Source organism: Anastrepha ludens, chromosome 4 (assembly GCF_028408465.1).
Source record: "Anastrepha ludens isolate Willacy chromosome 4, idAnaLude1.1, whole genome shotgun sequence".
Taxonomy (NCBI): domain Eukaryota; kingdom Metazoa; phylum Arthropoda; class Insecta; order Diptera; family Tephritidae; genus Anastrepha; species Anastrepha ludens.
In genome coordinates this window covers 19,014,716-19,035,705 of record NC_071500.1, presented here as the reverse complement: position 1 = coordinate 19,035,705, position 20,990 = coordinate 19,014,716, and the positions used below count along the sequence as shown (strand labels likewise).

The window sequence follows — 20,990 nt, the reverse complement described above, 5'->3', positions numbered from 1 at the left end:
AAGAGCTTCATAAAAAATTGTTAATCTGATGAAGTTAAAACAGCAGTTTCTGTAAGTATGAAGAACTAGTAAAAAATTTTTTTTTGAATGGCTTAAATAAACTTTATAACAAATCTGAGTAATTTATTAGGGTTTTACATACAAACACAATATAACGTTAAATTTATCTGTCTTACCGACAAGTGCTACTTTGGACTAAGTAGACAATTGAGTAGTAAAGCCCTCGCTTGATGAACAAAACTAACACTTTATAAGGCTCTCATCAAGCCCGTCCTATCGAATGGCGCATGAAGCATCCTTTGGAGTGTTCGAGAAAAAGATTCTCCAGAAGATTTTTGAAACTTCTGCCCTTAGCGACGGCGAATATCGAAGGGGATGGAAACGAGCTGTATGAGCTTTACGACGACACAAACATAGCGCAGCGAATAAAGATAGCTGGCTGGGTTATGTCGTCCAAATGGAAATAAACGCTCCGACTATGAAAGCATTCGATGTGGTACCAGCTGGTGGCAACAGAGAAAGAGGAGCCAGTAGAGGCTTCCCCATCTGATCTTTCCAATGCAGAGAAAAAAGAGGCAGCAGAGTCTTCCCCTTTCGGTCAACAGATCAGATGGGAAGGATTTGACTTCACTTGGTGTGTCCACCCGGCGCCGGTTTGAAAGAAACGACTGGCGCGCTTTGTTAAACTCGCGTAAACGGTTATCGCGCCAATCAAGAAGTAATACATCCTTAAAAAAAATAGTTTCTTATTCAATCACACCCATTCTTAGCTTTCGCGACATTTTTATAACACTTCAACTGCTCAACAACTCAGCAATAATGGCAACACTTTCACGAAAATGGGAAAGTTGTTGGTACAAGTCCAAGCTCTCTAACCTTCTAAATAGATTTTGTTTCTGCTAATTGCAAGCAGTCTATGCAGGTGGCATTTTCGAAATTGATAGACGAAAGTTCAAAATAACTTTCTAATATTCTAAAAGGGATATGGGAAAGTAAAAATGTTCGCCACCAAAATCAAGGCAATATCCTCGTCATCCTTATTACGCGCAACCACAACTAAATGGAGCTTTCATCAATCCCACAATGTTTAACTGCATTCCAGCATCAATCACTTTTTCTTTCCTTCCCCGAGATTACGCTTTGTTCCTAGCAAAAAGCACAGTTCAAACACTTAAATATTCACACACACACACATAAGAGTACGCTGATCTAGAAACAGCCTGTTGCTGATGGCTGCGATTATTACTTTTTTATTGCCGCGGCGCTTGCAGCTGTCAGCTGGCAGCTATTTATATGACTCAGCTATGAATGGGGGGATTTTGAGTTTTTACTTTTGATAGAAACAACTCCTCCCCATTGACGCCTGATGATGTTCCGTAATTATTTGGCATTATTATTCTGTGCATCAACAGCCAGCTCATAATTTGATATAGCAATGCTTTAGCTTCCCTCTGAGCTTTATATGTTACGCCCTCTATTATTGCATATGTACGTACATACAGTGTTGTATGTGTGGATGTGGAGCTCATTGAGCTGAGCTAAAAATATCTCCATAGCTATTCAAGATGGTGTTCAAAATAGTATTGTCTTCAATAGCATCAGTTGTGTTGGAGAAGAGTTGGAGATTATGTGAGTGGAATTTGAGTGTTGCCATAAATGAGGGAAGAACAAAACCATTTCACGTACGTGTACTATATTCCTACAATACTCAGTTAGCTGTTGGTTGTAAAAGCTGCTCTTTGACTTTTAGGTAGGCGGTGAGATGTGTTTGCAAATGAGTGTAATTCTGAAATGTAATCAATATAATGATTACTTTTTTACGAACAAGGATGTTTATCCATTTTCGAATCTCATTTCCTACGACGACATATTTTCGTATATTTGGATAGGGAGCTTTTAAATACATACTAGGTTGTTCAAAACGTTTTGCGGTTCGATACGAAAAACACAATTTTATGGTTTTAAATATACTTTACAATTTAGTAAAGTCTCCCTGAGCAACAATTCACTTGTTCCAACGACATTCAAATTTATGAAGTCCATTCCTGATCTAAGAATCTGGAAGGGCCCCGAAATATGTTTTCACAGCTGTTATGACCTCATAATTTGAAGAAAAACGCTTTCCACGCAGGCATTTTTTTAGGTCTAGAAACAGATGGAATTCGCTAAGTGCCAAATCTGGTGAATACGGTGGATTTCAGCCATTGTTAAAATGCTCTTGTGACACGCTGCATTGTCCTGATGGAAAAGAATTTTTGAATTTTTTTCTTTCGCAAACGGGGTCTTTTTTCGAACTTTCGAACCTTTCCCTTCAATTGGTCTAAAGGGTTATAATAATACTCAGAATCCATTGTTTTGACAGTTTGCCAGTAATCCACAAAAAAGCTTCCTTTCTCATCCAAAAAAACAACTGATGCTAACACCTTCTTCCACGTCTCGAGTAGGAACGAAAGTACTCCGACACGGAACTGGGAGGGCCTAAACTCCGTTGGGGAGGTCAAATGAGGCATAACCTGGTAGCACTCGGTGTCACCAACTGGCGCCAGCAAGTAACAAATCGAGCTAGATGGCGCAATGTGTTAGATTCGGTCAAAACCAACATAAGGTTGCGGTGCCATCAAAGTAAGAAAATAAAAAAATTTCTCACTAACCAAATTGATGATAAATTTTGGTTCATTTTTTCGTTTTTTTATCACACATTCTCTGCAAACTTTTCAAAATAAAGAAAGTCAATACAACTTAATTGAGAATGTCAGCCCAGTAATCCAAGGTCAGTGTTTAGATTGCTGATTTTCTTACATTTCGACCACAGAACAAATTTGACATCTATTGGTTAGTTGGTTAAAGTGGTGATTCATCCAGACTAGCCTTTTTCCCACCATTTTGTTGCCACATTTGCGTTACGAACTGCTTTAACAGTTATGGGCGGTTTAAGAACCTTATTAGATGGTTGAGGTCAAAGCCAGACAGTTGTTCGAGACTCTCGCACAGTAGTTTGCCCAGGCTTCACATTCTCTCTTTTCATAAGGCAGAGCATGCACTGAGGAAATGGAAAATAGTTTACCACTGTGGCAGTTGTGTTGTGAGGGATAACCATTTTGACTACTTGTTGCCCAACAGACTACCCCAAAGCCCATTATGACTACCGTGAATCCCGTCATTTCATGTTTGTCAATGTTGACGATTGTTTGAGGTTGTATACGTTTGCCATAACGTTCTGCTAACTTTGCATACCGTCTGATCTTTCCATCCACAATCCGCGATTCGGAGGTACTTTGAGGAAAAAAGGATTCTTGATTGCACTCAGTGGTGTAAATACCCATTCTGCCAGATCGGTTTTCATTGCAGATCCCCCTCTTGCCAGTTCATCTGCTTTTTCATAACCTGCAATGTTCCGATACCGTGGGACCAAGATTAAGGTAACATTGTGATTTTCACTCAAGTTGCCAAAGCTATTCCTACTTTGTTCCACCAGCTTAGAAGTTGTTGTAGCCGAATCCAGTGCCGGGATTGCAGATTGGCTATCCGAAAGAATAGCGATATTGCCCTTAAAAGAGAAATCTGCGATAAGTGACGTACATGCTTCCCCAATTGCCTGTTCTTCTGCCTGGAAGACACTGCAAGAATTAGAAAGGCGTACAGATTTTTCAATTTTAAGTCAATGGGAATATGCTTGTATACCTGTTCCAACACCACAATCCATTTTAGAGTCATCGGTATGGACTGTAGAGTCGAAGTTTTTGTAGTACGAATCCCTTACTCTATTCCTCCTGAGATGGCAAGAAAGTGGCACTATTCTTAATGCATGTTAGTCAGTTCTCTTGGAGGTATAATATACCGGCATGACCATACGGTTTTTTCTTCCAGCGGTCCACTGCGTTTAACCAAAATTAACTCATGATTGCCATATTCTTGATATAAAGATTTAGCGGAATAACGTGAGGCGGTGCCTTAAGAACCTTTTTGGAACATAAAATGATTGCCTTGATTGATATAAAGTAATTTCTGGTTCCTTGACATTTAATTTCCAGCTAAGTTTGGAGTCCAGAATTACCCTTAGGTACTTTGCACTGGACGTAAGTGAGAGAGTTTGTCCATTAATGGTTGCTAGGATAAAAATTGGTATCTTGTATCTGGTGGTGAAAAGCATTAGTTCTGTTTTATGCGGGTTTAAACTTGGGCCGCAGCCTGTGGTCTGTTTTGAAGCAACTAATCGCAACTAAAAGCAACTAACAAAAATCGATTTCTCCGTGTTTTTGCTCATTCCACCTAGCAATACTTGGAATCAATTCAAAGGTCCACCTATATTTCTCGGATTGCTTCCACCGTATCTGCCATTCTTCAATTGTTCGCAGACTTTCCTCTTTCTTATCCGCGCTCGACGGTCTCTGCCCAATGTTGTTATGTAACCTATGCATCTCAAGCGTGAGAAGTTCGGTAGGCACCATGCTCACTATTACATAAATTGCGTCATCTGAGACAGTACGATAGGCAATGGCTACTCTCAAGGCGTCAAGTCTGTATATGGCTTCGTATTTGCCCAGATTGGTGCTGCGTACCGAATCACTGAGCTCGTCACTGTTGACAGGAGTTTCCGTATACTTGTATCTGAAATGATGCTTAAATGTCATTTTCAAGTCAATGAGTACTCCCAGGTATTTGATATATGGCTGCGACCTTATGTCTTGGTCAGCTACCGTAATCACTAGATCTTCACGTACCCGTCGTGTTGTCAGTAATACGACTTCAGTTTTTTGGGCTACAAGTTCTAACTTCACATTTCCAAGCCATCTTGTCATTCTTACAATTGCATCGTGCCATAACGCTTGCAGCACGTTCAGATGCTTTCCCACTACCACCAACGCCAGGTCGTCCGCGTATTCAATGAAGGTAGCATCTTCAGGAAGCTCAAGCTTGAGGATACCGTCAAACACATCATTCCGCAGTATTGGGCCAAGCACCGAGCCTTGTGGAACACCGCCAGTTACTTTATACATCCCTATGCCGTTATCAGTATCATAAAGCAAGAGCCAGTTAGCAAAGTAGCTTGATATGATGTTTTGCAGATATGTCGGCACCGCGAAACCGCTCAGTGGACACATAATCAGACACCAGCTTGCGGAGTTGAACGCATTTTATGTCTAAGGTAACAACAGCGCAGTACTTCTTTGTGCCACCTAGTCATTTCCTGCCTCTAGTGGCTTGACGAGCAATGTTGTTGTTGTTGTTGTTGAAGTGGTTGAGTATTTTCGCAGAAATAATCCTAGCTAATGGTTGAGTATTTCCACTGCAATAATCCTAATTAGTGATCAGCGCCGTTTTATTACCACTGCCATCGTCTGATGATGTCTTTCTTTTCAGTTCCATTTAGTGAGGTCCAAGTATTGCAGCAAATTCTTTATCTCGATGTCTAAGATCTCATTAATTTGCTGTAAGAAAGTCTTACCGAAGGAGCGAAGACGTGCCCTAGCTAGTCCTGGACATTCACATAAGTGTGGAAAAGACTTTCCTTCACCCCTTCCGCTTGACAGCTCCTACAGATGGGATTGAAGGGGAGGTTGAGTCTGGCTGCATGACCCCCTACTTTCCAATGTCCTGTAAGTGTTGCAGTGATGCGTGAAATCTTTGGCCGAGAACATCCTAACAGATGATTTGTCCTTTGGAGTTTGTACGACAGCCATGTGTTTTTTTTCTGTAGTACGTGTAGCTAATTGCTTCCATCTTCTTTCGGCTAAAGCATGATAGTGTGAAGCAATGGATGCTTTTATTGTGTGGAGTGGGGTGAAGACTCGCCTCTGCTATGTCTAGTGTTGAACTTTTTCTTGCTAGCTCAGCCGCTATCTCATTATCCCGTATGTTCCCATGACCGGGAACCCATATCAGAGTAATTTCAAGCCAATGCCTAAGTAATTCTAGTTCCTCTCTACACTGCAAGACTAGTTCGAATGAAATGGAGTTGGAGTCTAAGGCCTTGATAGCTGCTTGATTGTCTGAAAAAATAGCTACTCTTGTATAGTTTTAGTGATTTGCATGCTTCTCTGATCGCTAAAAGCAACGACCAATACTCATTACAGATTGAATTGCGTCCACGCTTGAACAGCTTTTTCTAAAGCCATATTGGTTTGGGGAAAACTCTGTTGGTTTCCCTAGAAACTCTTGCATTCTGTTACATACATAAGATGCGCTCTAGTACCTTGCCGTGAGTACCTAGCATATGACGATGGATGGTACGGCGACTTTCCCGCTTTGAGTGGCAGCACCAACCTCTGTTTCTTCCACACTTTTCGAAAAACGCCTTCATTGAGACATGTGTTGTACAATTTATAGTCCGGGAACCAGGGGTCGATTTTAGACTGCGTTTTTATACTGTTAAATTCTTGACTATACTTGTGATTTAGCTTTCATTAATAACGAAAATGAACGTCAGCTGGCTCACCCGCGGTGGGTGTGATTGTGGGAGGGTACGAAACGTGTCGAAAAAAAAATTCTACCAACTCATTTTATACCGGCTGAACTTTTTTCATGTATTATTGACATTTAGTAGAATAAAAAAAATAGTCAGCTGCGCCGTAGAGGGGGGAAAATACGCCAGTATTTACGTCGTATTTTTATTCTACTAAATGTCAACAATACATGAAAAAAAGTTCAGCCGGTATTAAATGAGTTATTAAATTTTTTTTTTCGACACGTTTCGCAGCATCCCACGCACGTACCCACCGCTACTGGACTAGGTGACGGTTGGTTTCGTCACCCATTGGATGGCGTCTGCCTTCAGTATTAAAATCAGTCGGCATGAAATGATGAGGTCCAAATAACCCCTGGCTCCCGGACTATTAGCGAAAAACTTTGGGGTTGATTTAATACTCCTCCCTGTGGAGTGCCCCTACGTACTCACTTAGTTATGTAGTTTATACTGAGCAACAAATCGTAAATCGCTTGTCTAAAAATGAAACAACTGATTTTTTATTTTTTTATTTAATAATGGAAAAAGATGTTTTATTTAATAAGGTTTATTGTATAGTCTAAATGATGTTTTTTGCTCATTTTTTTCATTTTGTTTTTATTTATCACTTTGTTATGTATAAGCATGTATGTATGTATGTATACTAGCGTAAAGAGAGTATGTAATAATAATTATGGTATACAATATTGTGTATGTATGTATCTATGTATGTTATGTTTATGTTTATTTAGTAAATGAGCTTAGAAACTTTTTCATTACAAACTATATTAAAATGAGCATAACATAGTAGCACACACACACATTTAAATGTTCTGCAAGCATTGCATGTACATATGTATGTATGTACACAAGTACGAGTATATTTTAATGGTTCATTTGTTGCATAATTGCGGAGAAAAGTTAACAGTTAACAAAATATGTAGCTATCTTATTATTGTTAAAGTAATTAAAAATATTTTTTTTTTTTTGTATTTTCGTAAAGTAACAATTTATAAACACACACCGACATATACACATTTTGTTGCATTTACTTTTAAATTGCTTCATAGTGCGGCTGTGGAAACTAATGCTGCTGTGGAAAAGTATTGTTGCCTTTTATTTATTGCATTTCGTTTTTTGTTTTTGTGGTTTGCTTGTTCATAGCTCAGCTATGCTGATACATGTCCTTCGTGTGGGTTAATATGTATGTGTGTCCACGTGTATGTGTGAGCGATGAGGAAAGTTGCTATTGGAAATTGCTGCACTTTCCGTGTCATTTCACTCGCATTCGCATAGTAACTGCATATGAGTGTATGTAGTATGTGTGTGTGTGTGTGTGTATTTGATCAAAATAAACCGTTAGCACATTTTTTAGCACAGCTTTAAGTCTACATACATATTCCTAAAATGCATACGCTTCAAAAAAACGATCGCCTTAACAGGCATGCAGCCCTTTAGTAAGCACTAAGTGTTTGTATGTATGTACTATGTGTGTATACATGTATGTGTATATACATATAAATTATTATATTAAATAATTTTAGCGCAACGCTGAATTCGTGTCAGACATCATTTGACCACTTCCCATTTCTTTTATGCTAAGCATTTTAATTTACCGTTATTTCGAATAATATGCATTAGTATACATATGTATATGTACATATGTATATATTATTATGCATGTTTTTCATTTGTACACGCATGTATCCATATTCGTATGTGGTTACGCTAAGCTTATATTTTACTGAATGTTTTATGAAAAAATTGTGTTAAATATATAATATAAAAATGTATTTTATGCTTGAATACAAGTATTAATATTTTATTTAAGTGCGTGTTTGTTTTTTTTTCTTTATTTTTAGAATGAGGATTTTTTGCGATTTATGCACGCAAAGATGAGTCCCATCGTTTTAAGTATGCAGTTGATTCACTTTTTGATTTTTACTTAAATTTTTTATTGAATTTTTTAATTAAATTTTTTACTGAAGTTTTATATTTAATTCTTTTATTTTATTTTTAATTTCATTTTGTTTTTAATTTTATTTTATTTATTTCATTTTTTATTGAATTTTTTTTAATAAATTTTTTACTAAATTTTTATATTTAATTCTGTATTTTATTTTTTTTTAATTTTTTTTTTTTTTTATTTTATTTTTTTTTTATTTTATTTTTAATTTAATTTTTTTATTTTATTTTTTTTTAATTTTATTTTTAATTTTATTTGTTTATTTCATTTTTTGTTTCACTTTTTTATTTTATTTTAAATTTTTATTTAATTTTTTTATACTGCTTTTTTATTTTATTCTGTATTTTACTTTTTGCACATTTCATTTTATTTTATCTTTTATTTTACTTTTTGATTTTGATTTTTTTTTTACGTTTTTATTTTATTTCTTATTATCTTATTACTATTTAATTTTTTAGTTTATTTTTATTTTACTTTTTTACTTTTTTATATTATATTATTTTTTCATTTTACTTTTTATTTCTTTTTAAATTTAATTTTTTTATTTTACTTTTTTATTTTATTCTTTTTATTTAATTTTTTATTTTATTTTATTTTTTATTTTATTTTAATTTTTGTTTTTCTTTTTTTGTATTTCACTTTTTCGTTTTATTTTTTATTTTTTATTTTACTTTTTTCTTTTTTTTTTTATTTCACTTTTTCATTTTATTTTTTATTTGACCTTTTAATTTTATTTTGATTTTTTATTTTATCTTTCATTTTACTTCTTTTTAGCTTTATTTTATTTGTTTATTTTGCTTTTTTATTTTTAGGTTTTATCTTAGTTTTTGTTTCATTTTACGTTTTGATCTTATTTTTTATTTTATTTTAGCACTTCACTTTATTCTTTATTTCTACTTTCGTAATTTATTTTTATTTTGCGTTTTTATTTTAGTTCTTATTTTATTTTCTTATTTTATTTGTTTATTTTACTGTTTTATTTTATTTTTATATTTACCTTTTAATTTAGGTTTTATCTTAGTTTTTATTTCATTTTACGTTTTGATCTTATTTTTTATTTTATTTTAGCACTTCACTTTATTCTTTATTTCTACTTTCGTAATTTATTTTTATTTTGCGTTTTTATTTTAGTTCTTATTTTATTTTTTATTTTATTTTTTTATTTCACTTTTTTATTTTATTTTTGTATTTTATTTTTGTATTACATTTTTTATTTCATTTTTCATTTTATTTTTTTATTTTATTTTTTTCTTTTATTTTTTATTTCACTTTTTGATTTTATTTTTTATTTCACTTTTTCATTTTATTTTGATTTATTATTTTATCTTTTATTTTACTTCTTTTTATTTTATTTGTTTATTTTACTTTTTTATTTTATTTTTGTATTTTATTTTTTATTTTATTTTACTTTTTTATTTAGTTTTTTATTTTTAGGTTTTATCTTAGTTTTTATTTCATTTTACGTTTTGATCTTATTTTTTATTTTATTTTAGCACTTCACTTTATTCTTTATTTCTACTTTCGTAATTTATTTTTATTTTGCGTTTTTATTTTAGTTCTTATTTTATTTTCTTATTTTATTTTTTTATTTTATTTTTTTATTTTACTTTTTTATTTTATTTTTTTATTTCACATTTTCATTTTATTTTATCTTTTATTTTACTTTTTTTAATTTTTTTTTTTTGATTTTATTTTTTTTTTTATTTTAGTTTTTTATTTTATTTTTGTATTTCATTTTTTATTTCATTTTGTTTTTTGATTTTATTTTTTTGTTTTACTTCTTATTTCACTTTTTCATTTTATTTTTTATTTGACCTTTTTATTTTATTTTGATTTATTATTTTATCTTTTCTTTTACTTTTTTTTATTTTTATTTTATTTGTTTATTTTACTTTTTTATTTTATTTTACTTTTTTATTTTAAGGTTTTATCTTAGCTTTTATTTTATTTTACATTTTGATCTTATTTTTTATTTTATTTTACCACTTCACTTTATTCTTTTATTTCTATTTTCGTAATTTATTTTTATTTTGCGTTTTTATTTTAGTTCTTATTTTATTTTCTTATTTTATTTGTTTATTTTACTGTTTTATTTTATTTTTATATTTACCTTTTAATTTTACTTTTTTGTTTTCCTTTTTTATTTTATTTTTTATTTTACTTTTTTATTTTACTTTTTTATTTTATTTTTTATATTAGGTACTTTTTTATTTTACTTTTTCATTTTATTTTTTTATTTTATTTTCTGATTTCATTTTTTCTATTCTTTTCTTTGATTTTTTTGTTCTACTTTTTTATTTTTTACTTTCGTTTTTTAGCATAGAAAATGTTTCTAAAAGTAAATTTAAACTAAATTGTCAAAGTGTAAATTTATTTAAATATCATAATATGCATACAAACATATCTACATTTGTATGTATGTCGAATAAAAAATACTTCATTTATGCATTTTAAAGAAGTGAATAATTAAAACGGAATTATTTTTAAAATTCTTTTAAAATTTGCAGGTGTTTTACGCGCCCATTAAATTTCAAATTAATTCTGTGTACGCACAAAATTATGAGAAAATTTTCATAAATTTAAATAATATACATTGGTTATAAACAATTTACAAGTATTGCATCTAAAATCTGTTAAAAGAAAAAAAAATTTTTTTACTTATTTAATTATTTGTTTTTTACAATTTAACTGTTTTTTAATAATTTTTTTAAATTAATTATTCAATTATTTTTTTAACTACTTGGCATTTTAAATGTTAGACATTTAATTTAAACAGAATTTTTTTTTTCCACATCAACATTTTATGCAAATCTTCACTTTTATATAATATTTTTTATTTCTTAAGTTGGGCACTTTCTACACTAAAATTAATATAAATATTCTCATACACTAAATCGAACATGGCTTTGTCATCGTTGAATGAACAATGTACAATAATTTTTTTTTTTGTAATTTAGAAAAATTTTATTAATAGTTTGCAACAAACGTGTGTTTGTTACATTAAAAAAAAACACTTACATCAAAAAAGGCGTTTTCTTTCCTCAAAGGAAATACTTTTCACATGATTTTATATATTAACCTTTATAAAATATATGCCTATTTGCATTTTTTGTTTTTTGTTTTATACAATATAATATAATATGATATTTTCCGCTTAATTCTTACATGCTTTTTAAGTGATTATTACAAATGAGCGCTATATAATTAATATAAATATGCGTATGTATTTATGTAGTTAAGTATTTTTATTCACGCGTTTAGTGGTAAGTATTTTTGTCATTTTTCAATTTTTTTTTCTTTTTTTTTTTTGGTTATTGTAAATTAACGTAATTATTTTAAAAACTATTTAAATTGTTCTTGTTTTTATTTCCTTTTGCATAAAAACTTAAATAAAAGAATGTTTCACGACACGCTCTGGGACGTCTGTATGAGCTTGGTTGTATGCACGCGCATAAGTATGTGTTTGTGACAGCTTGGCCGAGCAGCAATTCGAGAAATAACTTTTCGTAAGCTTCTTATTTTCTTTCCTTCTGCAACTGTCCTGCATTTACTTGCCCCCATATTAATTCAGCGCTTTTCAAAAACGCTCTTCATACTCTCCACTGCTCACTTTTGAATTAAATTGTTTTTAATTTTTGGAATGGTATTGATTACTTGCACTCCCATTACATGCTTTCCAGTTACTTTTTGCTTCTCTTTCAACTACTTTTCCTCCCTCACCACCCACCACTTACGAAATGCCTGCGCACTCGTTCTTTCACTCATTCCAATAATATTTTTCTACACATTATCAGCTGCTTGGCTACAGCATGGAAATTTGAGCTTTTTTTCGAAAGCCTCATTTTGTTTTGGTTTTATTTAATTGATTTTAAATGCATTTTTTTTCAAAGTGGGGAGCTTCATTTGATAGTACAAATACAATATAAAGTAGTAATAAAAAGGAATAAGTTTGAATGTACGCATATGTTTTGGTGGTTGTGAAGCCAACTGAAGCGCTGATAATGTGTACTAAAACATTTGTTTTGTTTTTGTTATGGCAACAAAAATACCTCTCACTAATCGAGTGCCCTTTAAAGCTTGCGTATGCGCATAATAATTGCCTAATAAACATGCACACAGCCTTTCCCCTTGAAGCAGTCATTCGACTTAGATTTCTAACGCAACGCAAAGGCTCGGCACAAAGCCGTCCGTGCGCTCATCCCGAGGCCAGCACTATTCAACAGTTAACGGGCCAGTAAATAAACATGTAACACACAACATTCTTCAACAGCACCTTTACTGCTTTACCACACATTTTCTAACTTTCTCTTTCGCTATCTCTCAACCATTTTTACACTGCGAAATCACCCTCACCCCAGGACATCTTATAGTCGTCCATGTTGAACAAATCAAAGATGTCACCAGCAGCCCCAAAGCTATCGCTACCCGTTGCAGTCACTGAGCTCTCCCCCATAACGCCATCGCCGCCGCTGCCACCCAGCATTGCATTGCCTTCGCCAAGGCCATTGGCGATGCCGCAAATGGACATTTGTTCGCCCACACCCATGGCGTTGTTCGCTTGCATGCCACACGTGGCAGATGCTGATGGCGCTGCGCCAACTCCACTCACCATGTCGCCACTCAAGCCAAGTCCCATGTTGGTTTCCCCATTTATGCAACCACCATTCAATATGGCGCTGCTGCTGCTACCATCGCTGCTACCGAACGGATGTGGTGGCGTGTTGATGTTAGAATCTGGCGAGAATGCAGAAAAACTGAAACTGCCCAGCGGATTATCGAAATCGTCGCAAACATCCATAGGTGTGGCACTAAAGTGATTATTGCTACTGCTGTGGCTGTGTCCACGTACATTTGTGAGATGGTCGCCGCTGCTTGATACCTCGCTGCTGTTGCTACTGTGACAATTGTTGTTGTGTGGACTGCCTCTGCTACCGTGTTCTCCACCACCAATGCCACCCAATATGCTGCGATTATGCGAAAGATTGTTGTTGTTATTAGCCATACCATCATGGCTGCTCACTTGAGCCAATTGCGCCACAAAGCTTTCTGCATCGAAGTCAACGTCAACAGCGCTCATCACATCACCACTATTGTTATTGTTGTGTTGCAACTGGTGGTACGGTTGTTGATGGCTATGATGGTGCAATTGTTGTTGTATAAGCTCATTGATCGATGGCTGCAAGCTTGGATTCATGTCACGCCGCAGACCGTTCAAATTTTGGGCGCCTACATTGGCCGAGGAGTCGACGTTGTTGCCACTCTTGCAATCATCGTTGGAATGACGTAAGTGCTGATGATGATGGGCAACAGAATTAACGCCAACATCGACGGTCCCTGCGAAATTACTTGTATCGTCACCAATGTCCATCTCCAACTGCTGTGACATCAACTCGAGCAGCTCAAACTCATCAAAGTGATTAAGTTTTGCATCCGGGCTGCCCATATTCCGTGCCATAGATTTCTCTGGCGAGCTGGTTGCCTTGCTGAGCATATCGTGATGTGTCGGCGACTGATGTTGATGTTGTTGGTGGTGTTGGTGGTGTTGGTGCAAAGATATGCCTGTAGCCGACGTTTGTGGCGGTGGTGTGGAATGATGTTGCTCCAGGAAGATGCCTAATGACTTAGCCACACTTGCAGCATCAATGTGGGCGTCCGGCTGCATTGGCGAGGCCATATCGATATTCTCAATGAAGCCGCTAGTCAGTGGTGAGTTGATTGATGAAGACGGCACATCACCGTCACTGCTCAACATCTGGAAAACTCTGTCAATGTCGCTCTCCGCTCGCTGCTGTTGTGTCTGCTGCATTTGGCTCTGCTGTTGGCCACATGGGGTTGTGTCCATGGGTTGAGAGACCAGTGTACTATCGGGCATTGGACTGGTTTGTGGCTCCTGCTTAGGCACCAGTGCACCCGAGGCAGCCAAATCGTCAGAAGGACCACTACCCGAAGAGCTTGTGTTAAATATCAAATTGCCACTCATGTCTGTCATTAGCGCATTACCACCTCCCGGTGTCAGAGGGGTCACGGGCGTTATGGGCTCTAGAACGCTTTCAGGTAATTCACCCTGCTTAACAAGTATGTCCAGCACATCTGTCACCTTCTCTGATTTCACAGCGTTCTTGCGTTTGCTTGTCGTTTGTGTGGTCACTGAATTAATTTGTGTTTGTGGCGTATTGCGGCCGGTATTCGGCTCCTCTTTGATTTTGACCTGCGCCAAACTGGCTTTAGCCGCCAATTTTTTCGTAGCTTCCTCATATTGTGGTGGAGGTGGTGGCGGTGGTGGTTGAGTTTGTGGCTTAATGTCCAATTGTATAATCTGTTGTGTCGGCAGGAAGGTGTGATTATGGTATTGCTGTTGTTGTTGGTGTTGCAGTTGCAACTGTTGTAGCTGTTGCTGTGTAATTACTGGCTTCGCCTCAATCAGTTGCTGCGGTTCATGTCCTTGAGGAGTTGTAATCGGGAGTAGTATACTTGGCAGCGAACTGGTACGCTGATGTCCATTCAAAAGTTTCTTAGTAGCTGGACTCGCATTTGCCAAAGAAATGTTACCAATCGTATGTGCCGTCATGTGCTGATCGTTCAACCCAACCAGAAAGATCGTCTGATTGCCCTCGTTCCATACGAGACCCAAATTATTATGCGTTTTTGCGGTCAACGGTATTTGATTAGCGAGAATAGTTGTTGTAGTCCCGTTTGTGTTGGAATTGGCATTATTGCCCTTACTATTAGTGTTGATGGAATTCTTTTGCCGCGCTGCTGTGGGCAATTTCTTGTCCTCAATCTTTTGTGTCGCCGTCACTGTTGGAATGAGTAAAGTTTGTGTCTTTTGTGTAGTTGTCAGCAGTCGTAGTTGTGCGTGGGCCTGGGCTTGAGCTTGCGCCAGAGCATGAGCCTGCACTTGCTGTACATGTTTCTGTGCCTGTTGTGATGCGGCTGCCGCCGCCGCCGCAGCTGCCGCTTGCTTCTGTTTTTGTATTTTCGCCTCCAATTGTTGCTTCACAACCATTTTCTGGCTCATCGCCTGCGGTGTCACAGTTGTTGTATTATTGGTGTTTGCTTTGTGAGCAGCTGCGTTGGCAGCATTCGCTTTCGTAGCTTGCGATTTCACCGTTGCCTTCGTAGGTAACGTTATGTTTTCCTTTATCTGTGGTAATACCGTGAGCGGCGCGCAATGGGGCCCCGTTGTAGTGGTGATAAGTGTTATTTGCTGAGTTGGCAATGCATTCACCACTTGTGCGGTAACGGTTTGTTTCTGGGGATGCAGAAGCTGCTTTTGTTGCTGGTTAGTTTGCTGTTGCTTTTGTCGCATCTGTTTCAATTCTTGTTGTGAACGCTGCAACTGTCGCTGCAGTTCATCGATTTGCCGCTTCTGTTCCCGCACCAAATCATCATTCGTTAGAATTATGGTGGCAGCTTGTGGTTTCGGTTGTAGAATCGTCTGAAATGGTACCGGCCGTGGGGAATCTGCTTGCTGCACTATGTCCATTTGTTCGGGCTCCAGATTGTGTCGCTCCGGTGACATCGCAACGGTATGCGGTGAATTCACAATCATGGCAACTGGCACATCGGTCACTGCCGAATTAGTAGCATCCATAGCTTCACCCACTGAGCTGGAAATAAGCTCTGAAGAAGCCGTTGACGCTGGCGTGTTTACTATTGTCGAGCATTCGGTTGCATCAAGTGGCAAAAACGGTTTGAGACGCTCGATCAGTTGCGGTTTTGGACCGGACACAGGTAAATTGCGTCGCTTCAGATGCATTTTCAAATCAGAAACTTTCATCTTTTCCAATCGCGAGATGTCTGTGGTGGAGCATGTGGAGTCAGCGTAGCTGGTTGCCGGGCTGGGTGGTATGGAAGATGTCACGGAGAGGGCAGGTGATGGAAGTGGCGGTGGGCGTGGAGTGGAAATCATTGAAAATGTCGAATTGGCCGGCGAGGCTGTGTTGCTTGCACTGTCACCTACAGCCGTTATATTGGACAAAGGTGTGGCAGGTGCCGGTGAAGGCAGAGCAGTAGACATCTTGGCAGCTGACGATGCTGTTGTTGAAGCCACTGCATTGGACTTAGCCACGGTTGTCACTAAGCCACCAACTGTGTTAACATTCGAACTCGTACTTACTGTCGCGCCCGTAGTTGCGGGTACTATTGATTGATTTTTATTCAGAGTCTCAAGAAACTTGAGCAAACAATTTTGTTGCTCCAACATTAATTGATATGAAGTCTCCTCAGGTTGGCTACTTTCGCTGCATGACATTTTCTGTGCCGCGTTCGGTGGACCCTTATACTCATGAAACTTAATTGTGCGCGCTTTACAAGCGGGCTTAGACTTAGACTTCTTTCTATTCTTTTCTTTACCCGGCGCATCAGATTTTCCCAGTGAAAGCTGGCAACTCAATGGTGGAAGTGGAGTTAGCGATTGTGATGGCGAGGCAATCGAGGATAGGGGGCTCAATGTGGAAGCGGCCGATGTCAAAGATCCCGGTGACGACACCATCGGTAGAAAATTTCCACCAGGACTAGCCGTTGGTCCAGCCACAGACTGGCATAGCTCCTCAAAGAGATTTGCAGTTTCTTGCTTCACTTGTATGTTACACACCATTGGCGCAGGAGGGGGTGGTGGTGGTGGAGGCACTGTTGATATTTTCGTTGCTGGCGTGCTACTTGGCAACAATGGTGCCGATGTCACTACGACCTGCCCGCCGCTAGTGGGTATAGTTAAGGCTACCGTAACAATGCCCGCCGAAGCGGCAGCGGCCTGCAACGCATCACTCTGGCCACTTGCACATATCTCGTCTACACGTGGTGGTGTCTGACGTGTATCACTTTCAGAGCTTTGTGAGTCCTCTTCATAAGTCACATAACTATGCGGATGTTGAGGCCGTGTTAGTAGACCTTCGCTTGTGGCTTTGAATGACACCAAACCTTCCTTGACAATCTTCTCGATTGGTTTTTCGGTGTGCAATATATTCTTTTTGATCAACTCGAGTGGACCAGGTCGGTGCTGTATTTGCGAATTAAGTTGATCGGCTAAGCGTGCTTTCTTCAGCATACGCTGTTTCTCCGCTAAACTCGGATCGATATGACATTCATCCTCCTCCAAAATATGACGACGCTCTAAATCTTCCCGATTTGGTCGCTGTTGTATCTTTGCTTTCAGCAAATCGCTGGTTTTGGCACGTTCCAATTGTTTGCATTGCTCGTGTATGGCGGGTGAAGTTTTTAGGGCTGTAAGGTAAATGCATAATATATTATTAAAGGCAAAAAAAAAATTTAAAATTAAAAAGCAAATATTCCTAAAAAATTAGCATTTATAATATTTACAAAACATATTTGAAATCCAAAGTGCAGTGAAAATAAACGTAAATTGAGAGAAGAAAAAGCGACGCCTACTGAATAATGTCTTGTCATGACTTATGCATAACATATTTGTAGGAGTGAAGCCTTAAAATATGCCTCAAATATATCAGTGGTAATGCGTGCAGCATAAATTTTCCATCAACCGCTTTGCTGTGTACTCGTGAAAGCGTATTGCTGGTAATTTCAATTCAACTTGAATTCGAATTGCATTTATGTACACACCTATTTCCTGTGGCAGTACGATTGAATAGCTTTCGCGGTTAAGTCTTTTTTTTCTTATTTTAGTAAGCATTATATGTAAACTTTAAGACATAGCAGCGAGGTATCACGATGAAACGAAGCTGAATGTCGTATCCTCAATATACCAAATGTGTTTATTCAGATTCACAAGTACAAAGCTGAGTGGTTCCACTACGCAGAAAAACAATTTCAGGTTTAACGGAATCTGTATTGGAGGAATCAATTGAAGTGAAAGTGTATTTGGAAGACACAATACCAGCAATAGGCATCACATCAGCTACTCGCCAATGTTTTTTACAGTGGACTACAAGAAAAGATTTACTGTATGTCGCAGAGATACCCATATGGAATTGGATGTTAACATACAATGAAGGACTAAAGTTTTCATAGCATACACACAGGGCGTTTAGAAACTATAGCACAGAGACTTATCGACAAGTTTTGATTTAGAAGTATTTAATTTAAATAATTTTTTTTTTTTTTTTTTTTTTTTTCAATATAATAAATTTTTTTTTTTTTGGTTTTTTTTTTTTTGGAAAATGTAGTTTATTCTGCTACACAAACCTCATAAATTCAAGTTTCGAACAAATTTTCAACAAACTTTTCAATAAATTTATTTTTAATCAGAATATAGGAAATTTAAAGAAAAATTTCAAATTGCTATTTTATATCCCATGGAATTTTGGCTTAAAATGGCTCAAAACTCGTGTTGGTTTTTGACAATTTTTGTTGCTGGCGGTCTTGTGTATTTTTCCCTGTCAACGAATGCTCGCCAAAAATTATTGTATGAATAATAAATAACAAACAAATAATTTGACAAGACTTGTCAATAAGCCCCTGTGTTATAAAGGGTGATCAGATTGGAGGTACTTACTTTTTCCAATAGGCTTTTTCGTGACAGATCACGCGTAACTACTGTCAAATTAAATACATAATTTTTGTTCAGTATTCATTGACATTTCATTAAGGAAAGACTTACAACTAAACAACGTTGACAAATCGTAAAAATTTATTAAGAAAATCGACGCTCTGTGAAAAGTGTTCAAAGCGCGCTCAGGTCAATTTATGGTGTTTAGCGATGAGCCCCGTTTTTGGGTTAATGGCTACGTCAATAAGCAAAATTGCCATATTGGGACTGAAGACCAAACTGAAGCCATGCCAGAATAGTCATTATATCTATTGGAAACAAACGTTTGGTGCGGTCTATAGGCTGGAGGAATCATCGACCCATATTTATTCAAAGACGAGACTGGCGGAAATGTAACAGTGAATGGCGAACGCTATCGCGTCCTGATAAACGACTTTTTGATACCGACAATTTAAGCCCGAGATCTCCACAACTAATTGATTCCAACAAGACGCCGATACTTGTCATACAGCCAGTAAAACAATGCATTTATTACGTCGTCGTTTTGGTGAGGAATTTATGTCTCGTCCCGGACCAGTGGATTGGCTACCAAGATCGTGTGATATCACATCTTTGGAATTTTACTTGTGGAGTTATGTAAAATATAAATACTTTGTGGATAAACCAGTTTCCATTGAGGCATTGAAAGCCAAAAGCACTGAAGTTATTCACAAGATACCGATCGAAGTCCTCCAGCGAGTCATTCAAAATTGATTTTTATGGATAGCCGAATTACGACGCGATTCCGACCAACATTTCAAAGGGACTATCTTTAAAAAATGGTCATGAATGGTTCTACACAAAAATAATAAAGATTCCTGAATCAGTTTGAATTTTAGTTGTTTTATTTCCATTTAAAATCCATAACTCTGAAATGATCACCATTAATAGATATACATAGTTATTAAACGCACTGTAAGTGCTGTACGTAGATTTTAGTATTATTTACAGCGATTTTCTCCGCCCTGTTGAAACTTCACTAAAACTATATATCAATGCCGAACTCAATATTTGTGGACGAATTTCTCTTCGAAAAAAACTCGACATTTTCCCATTTTGGACATTTCAACTTAAGAGTGAAAGTAGAGGACGTAGTAGAGAAGGAAGTAGTTTCCACGAACTCACTAATACATCTACCAATTTTATTCCGGTATATCGCAATTATGTATACCAAAAATACATAAACAAAACGTAAGGCAATTTAAGTTTTCGTTTTTTTTCTTCTCCTTTTTAAAATTTTGGATGGCTTTCAGGTTACCTATTATCTTAAAAAAAACATATTTGGGTCATTTGTGACTGGAAGTTAAAAGAAGATATTAAAAGATCAATACGTAAAGATTTTAAATCAAATTAATGGAAAAGTGTATTTTTTCCATGAAAAATCCATGATAAATTTTAAATGGTGAGCGTTGGCGGCCAGTGTAAATATTAAATAAAAAACAAAATAAATAATTGGTGGCAATTTTTTTCCATGGAAACAATTTATGAGGTAGCAACAAAAATATTTTTTTCGGAATCGATGCCAATCGCCAAGCTCATTTGAATTTATAAAAAAAAAAACTGCAATATGGCTCTTAGTATCACGAACATTTAAAACCAGCTGCATGACTTAAATGTTGGTGTGCGTCCGAGTTCAAGCTTTAGAGCATTTATTTTTATCATCATCATTTTCATAAACAAATAATATTTTGCTTATTTATGGTTTTGCTTATTTAGCTAAATGGCTAAACAAATAACTGAAAACGTGCGGCGTGAACGTAGAATATTTGAAAAGCTATCAGTCTGAATGTATGTGTGTGGTTTTTGCGAGAATCATACTGGCTTTTTCACATCGGGTGCTTTTTTTTTTGTTTTTATTATTTCTATCTATTATTCTTTGCTTTACCAAAACATCCACGGAATGTGGCCTACTAAAAGGTTTTCCAATAACAGGTGTTAGGATGAATGGATTGCGCTATTGAGAGATGATTAACGATTTTGTATGGTCGGAATTGGATGATATTGATCTGCACAACGTTTATTTTCAATAAGACGGCGCTACGTGCCATACAAGCAACGAAACCATTGATCTTTTATGA

At 36.2% G+C, this 20,990-nt stretch overlaps 1 protein-coding gene and 1 long non-coding RNA gene across 2 annotated transcripts in view; both read right to left on the bottom strand.

Moving 5' to 3' along the window:
* Positions 1-3,004: 3,004 nt before the first annotated feature.
* LOC128861569 (uncharacterized) lies at positions 3,005-4,577 on the bottom strand. The gene is made up of 2 exons (XR_008454389.1): positions 3,682-4,577; positions 3,005-3,617 (listed from the first exon to the last, which is right to left on the bottom strand). It is a non-coding gene; the product is annotated as an uncharacterized LOC128861569 (long non-coding RNA).
* Positions 4,578-11,536: 6,959 nt separating this feature from the next.
* Positions 11,537-20,990, bottom strand: part of LOC128860034 (myocardin-related transcription factor B) — a 46,488-nt gene continuing 37,034 nt past the window's right edge. Inside the window, exon 3 of the mRNA XM_054097259.1 lies at positions 11,537-17,633. Within this exon, the coding sequence (XP_053953234.1) occupies positions 12,739-17,633 (4,895 nt within the window). The 3' untranslated portion in view covers positions 11,537-12,738. The remainder of the gene's footprint in view (positions 17,634-20,990) is intronic.